Genomic DNA, 6,307 nt, shown 5'->3' with positions numbered 1-6,307 from the left:
CATACCTTCTCATTATAAAGGGAAGTTCTGACCTACTGTCGAATTGATCCTTCAAAGCCGGGCAAAATTCTCCCTGCTGGTCTCCTTCAAAATCCATTCTTGGCTTAGGCCATGTACTACACCTAAGTGAAGTGCTTGGCTTTAGAGTAAAATTGAATGACAAAAAATAAAAAATATACGGAAAAATTTTGAAAAGAATCATTGAAATGATTTGTTACTTTATATTTAGATATCTATCTAACTATACCTTTTGGTATAGATACAGCTTTCACCGGATACAGCCACAGTAAAAGTATAAAGCAAAATATTCCGACAGGATGATTTATAGGTTCAGGCTCCGATACGCGCCCGCGACCTACAAACTAAAGCAACCTTCACATTTTTCGACTCTTTGTTGGCACGTGGTACCCCGGCGCCCCCTCGCAGGTTGTCATTGGTACTATCATTTATCATCACTCAATACGAGCGGAGGCGTCGAACTGGCGGTTGCAGCGAATGTTTGAAATGAACTTGGATAACCGTTTGCTTTTGCGAGATTTTTTAGGAATACTAACTGATCCGCCCTGATCTGCCCTGGTTCGCCGGAGTTTTTGAAAATCGAAGAGGAGATGCAAATTCCGAAAATCCTGAAACACGTATCTACTTCTTCATTTTCATCCTAAAACTCAAATGCCAATTTTCATAGATTAATTTATATAGATATGAGAAAAATGACGGACTTTTATAAAAACTTTCATCTCCCTATTTAATCCCACTTAGGCATAAAATTCCGAAATCATTTGTTAGTGTTCAGGATGCTACTGTACAAAATTCAAGTTTCTAGCCCCAGTGGCTTAGGCTGTATCAATCAGTCAGTACAAGTCTATTTATATGACGTTTTGATTAGGCTGTATCTCGCAAATATTAAAATCATGTTTTATTATTTTGTCAAGCTACTCTACCTTACTGTTCTCTATCCTTAATTAAACACACAAAATGAAAATAAAAACCATGTCTATATTCATAATTTATTTTATCATTTTCACCAATTTTCTCAAATTTAATAATACATTTTATTCATACAATATAATAATTTAAATGATCATGTAGCATACTTCACTAGAGCTCTCATTTAACTGGAATGAACGATAAAGATATTTATATTTATTAATTAGAAAGAAATAACACAAGTAAATAAACAATATTATACAAAATAGGAAATAATAGAGACAGTTCGAATAATAGGCCACATCCTATTGCACAACATAATTTACAATGTAGAAAATGTTCTTGAACAAAAACATGAGCATCTCATTAATGGGTATTCGGAAATTATTTGTTTAACACTATGTGACAAAACCTACTATTTACAAACAATAAATAAAGCAACAAATGAAACCAGGTAAAAGTCGTAATTAAATCGAAAATCATACAACCACACCATCAGATTTTAAATATGAAACTCAAAAATATGTTTCACTTAAGAATAAATTTTAACAAAATATCACAGCTGACCACGACATTGAAGAGATTCTAACAAAACTTTAAGCTTTAATTTTATATGAAACTGCAGAACTAATGGAAGAATAATAAAAATTTAATAGATGTACACTAAAATACTTTTTAAGAGAAGAAATTAAAAAATCTTTACCCACTAATTTTATATTTTAAGTACATTTTACAAATACGACATTAAAGATTTTAAAGTACGCATTAGTCATATGAATCAATAAGTTGGTATCATTGGTGGACATATTTTAAAACTATTTGTAGATATTATTCTAAATTATAATGCTATTAACCATGATTTTATAATCATATTCATATTACATATTTGTTATTTACAACTAAGAACAGGAACATAAAACAGTTCATCGAAAAAGTTGACATCATGTTGATATATATTAAACTTTTTCAGATATTTTAATGCTATTTTATTTCATATTTACAAATTAGGAAGAAATAAGTAATTATTCACAGTTTTCTAAATTAACTGAGCTTATATCCTGTAATTAAGTTCACAGCGTCTTACAAGCCCTTGCTAATCTATAACATCATTATATCGTTAAGTAATTAAATGGTTTCAGTAAAAATGATTCGTTATTTCAATAGTTATAATTTCGTTTTGAATTCGCCAAAAGTTTATCTTATCCCTGTACATTTCCGAATTTGTTACTTTGCGCGACAGCTATTCTATACACAATTACTTTTAACTATGTCGTTATGTTTGTATGTTGCTTGATACTTTTAATATTTGAAATCTAACAAACACTCCTATCCTATATTCTAACTAGCCATCACAATTTACACTATTATTCATACTTTGTTTATATATTACAATTTTAGGAATAAAATGCGCATCAATTTATAGCTTATGACTAGGCAAATTTCTTTCTAAATCAACAATTTGACACGTTCATGTTGATTCTAAGTTATTTGTTTAACATAGCTAGCTGCAAGTTAAGTATTTAAAAATATGGATTATGTACAGATTGTAATTAAAATGTTTCACTATTGGATGTCCTTTGTCTTCTTCCTTACTCTTTTACACTTATGTATTTCAGCACGAACACATTTTGTTTTTGAGTGTCACTGAATGTCACAACAACAACTTTCAACAAATTAGTTTAAATAAATTTTTCGAACAGCGAATAACTGATCTAGTCTAGTTGCTGTAACATCACATTATGCTAGTGTGATGTTACATACAACTCCGTCTTAAAACGGCAGACTAATAGGGTTAGTAAATCAGTTATCCACTATTCGAAAAATTCCACTGATCCTATGCTGACAAGTGCGCAAATTGACTCGGGTGAAGGTCGAATTGGTAAGGATGGCCGTACGGATTCATATGGTATGGAACGATATTCATCGATGCCATTTTGTGTTCTTTCTTCCACTTCATGCGCCGGTTCTGGAACCAGATCTTGATTTGGCGCTCGGTTAGACAGAGCGCGTGCGCGATCTCGATCCGTCTCCTCCTCGTCAGGTACCGGTTGAAGTGAAACTCTTTCTCGAGCTCGAGCGTCTGGTACCGGGTGTATGACGTCCTTTGGCGTTTCGTCTCTCCATTCGCATTGACTGTACCTGAAACAGTTACAAGAGACAATTAATAACGTTGCATATGTAATAATTTTCGTACGTTCACGACAGAAGTTAATTACGCACTATACTAGTTATAAGAGAAGGCACGTTAATATTTAGAACTGAATGCCCGTTTGAGCGCCAATGAATAGTTGGCTCGATCGTCTCGTGCCTTGCCACGCTTGCTCGATTGTGATGTACAGCTTGCGGCAATGCGCACGATTCAAGACGAGATTTCTGTTAAGCATTTATAAAGCGCACTTCAATTTATTATCATATACGTCTCCGAAATGATTTATTACACTAGTAAATATGAATTAATTTTAAATACGAGTTAAATAAAGGAAAGTATTTCAAGGTAAAGTGAACGAACGTCTTATAAGAAGATTTTTTGTTAAGTTGCGTTAAACGTAATAAAATTAGCATGGATATAAATAGTTTTAGGAAAGAGACATGATAGAGTCCGAACGGAATTGACTAGGCGGATGAAAGAAGGGCTCGACAGTGGTGCGAACAGTCTGGCGATGGCGACTGGCGAGTGGCGTGTCACGGGTTGCATGCCGCGCGCACACCTGTCACGCCACGTCGCCGGTGCAGCCCACCACTTGGTCGGCTTGGATGCTCGCCAGTCCACTTGTGATCGATATGCGACCTGTCCGACTCTGTCTTCCAAATTAAACTGTGTCATTTGTTACATTTCTTTAAGCAGCCTCGACCACTAATGAATCGTTTTCGAAATAACCGACTATTAACGTTTGTTTATCAACTTTATTGACAACTTCGGTCTCCTCGGAATGATGAATCATAAGTGCAGCTTATAAAGTAACGCAACTGAAAATATTAATACAAACGGAACGATCAACACATAAAAGAAATGCGACGGTAATAAATACAGCACAAGCGTTCGATATTCTCCCTTATTCCGTCCGAGATGTCAAGCCCGCGTCGATAAAGATGTTTAAAAACTATAAATATTGATGCCCTCCGAAGTACTACAAGTGATGTTGCAGCAAAAACCCTATGAGATTGAAATGTTAGTGACAGGCCGATGCACAAACAACTGACTGGCAGCATTATTTTACCATAATCCTTGTACAGAGACGAAACGAATGGACACAATACGAGGGCATATGAATTTCAATGTGAATTCACAAATATGGTGATTTTGATGAAATGCTTATATTAAAATTCTGATTCCAAGTAGGTATGATTAGGAAGTGCAGATGAATATAGGAGGATAAAAACCTCAGAACAGGTATAGGCGATATGTCACGGTGACAAAAGAGCTGCCTGCTACATTATTTTGCAATACATCAAGGTTTGAGACGTCGTTTAGATATTTGTGATCCTAAAGCTTCGCGTCTACTGCTGGTGACACCGAGGTAGCGACTATTTTTAGTGTTAGTTTTAATGAGATAATAGTGTTGAGTTATAATTTATTATGAACCCATTTCGTGAGGTGGTGGGTTGTAATTAATGTAATAGAAATAGATTGTAATAAAAGTTAGATAAATCATTAGGTCAATGTTTATTACAGAAATAAGTAGGAATAGCCGGTGTTTTGATTGAAATCAATAATAAAACAGTAATCACCATGATTACGGTTTTATAAAAAGTAAAGTTCAACTTGTAACAAAGCAAAAAAAAATAGGCTGGTTAAACATTTTTGTATCTGCTAAACATATAGCAAAAATTTCATTCCCTTTTTTCTAAAGTCGGTGATTCTAGGTCACAGACCATTTTATATTCCGTCTGAGTCTAGACATATTGCATGGTCGAATTTTAAACGAATGACATCTAGTAATACCTATGGATGAGTCTAAAATTTGAAAACTAAAACAGTCTGAATCTGGAGACGATTTCGGGGATATTTAGATATTATTTTGAACATTTTTTAAATTAAGTTTTGGACAGTCACAATTTCAAAATTCAACATAGCTAGCATATTCGTTTTTTCCTTGATAAAGCTGAGAGTTGCAAATAAATATTCTCTCTCAACATATATAGATAGATAGATATTAAACAAACATTATGAAACAGAAAAATAATTAAATAGGTATCGCAGTTATTGTTTGGGCACCGCTTTTGGATTTTTTGAAACTCATAATATGCTAGATTGCTTAAATAATTTATAGTCTAGCCGTTCAGCTAAAAAGTAGCTTATTTTTTTCTGCTCGCTTTAATATCGCCCGAAAAAATCTACAGATGTACCCATTTTAATATAAATAGTTTTCGTTATTTCCATGTATTTAGGCCGCTTGTTTATTATATATTTTAATCACTTATTCCATTCCAACTGGATCTATAAGAAAAATGATCACAAGCCATTCGGAATATTTTTCTTACATCTTTCCATCAACATGGGTACTTAATAACGGGCTAGATATGCCAACATAAAAATGTTTAGCGATAAAACATCAAAGAGGGCATGACTAATGACATCAAGATGAAAACAGAATACATGTAATAAAAGTGTCGTGTGTATTTTTATGTGGTCAATCCTATGATGTTTGGACTGATAAGCAGACGAGACTTCTGCATGCCATAATCGTTTTAGGGTTCCGTACCCTATGAAACCCATAACTAAGCCTCCGCTGTCTATCAATCTGTCAATCTGTGACTGTCAGCGGAATGTACCTCATAAATCATAATAGTAAAGAGAGTTGAAATTTTCACAAAGTGTATATTTTTATTGCTGCTATAACAACAAATCCATACTAATATTATAAATGCAAAAGTGTCTGTCTGTCTGTCTGCTACCTTTTTACGGCCCAACAGTTTAACCGATTCTGAGGAAATTTGGTAAATCCTGGGAACGGACCTCGGCAACTTTTTATCCCGCAAAATCACAGAGTTCCCACGGGATTCCTAAAAACCCATCCGCTTTGTATTATAACGCAATAACTGATTTGTATGAAAGGTACCAAGGTAGCTTGCGTCCCTGTAATTGACATAGGCATTTTATCCCGGAAAATCAAACAGTTCCCACGGGATCTTTAAAAACCTTAATCCACGCGGACGAAGTTGCGGGCATCCTCTAGTGCTAAAAAAATTAAATTGGCCACCATGTTGTCAATGAAAAAATATTATAGAATAGGTACATAATTTCATACAATGGAACAGAACCCTTCGCATGCGGGTCCAACTCGCACTTGACCGTTTTTTGTAAATTTTAATAGAAATAATGGATAGGTACCGTGTGTGAAGTTCGAATGGAGAATAACATAATATTAATATGATTCAC

General features: G+C 34.3%; 1 protein-coding gene across 1 annotated transcript in view; it reads right to left on the bottom strand.

The window, feature by feature from the left end:
* Nucleotides 1–1,028: 1,028 nt before the first annotated feature.
* Nucleotides 1,029–6,307, bottom strand: part of LOC123868858 (homeotic protein Sex combs reduced) — a 54,062-nt gene continuing 48,783 nt past the window's right edge. The window contains exon 3 of the mRNA XM_045911499.1: nucleotides 1,029–3,066. Coding sequence (XP_045767455.1) covers nucleotides 2,762–3,066 — 305 coding nt within the window. The 3' untranslated portion in view covers nucleotides 1,029–2,761. The remainder of the gene's footprint in view (nucleotides 3,067–6,307) is intronic.

This window comes from Maniola jurtina, chromosome 10, assembly GCF_905333055.1.
Source record: "Maniola jurtina chromosome 10, ilManJurt1.1, whole genome shotgun sequence".
NCBI lineage: Eukaryota > Metazoa > Arthropoda > Insecta > Lepidoptera > Nymphalidae > Maniola > Maniola jurtina.
Note: the sequence above shows the minus strand (reverse complement) of the source record. Positions and strands in the feature narration are given on the sequence as shown.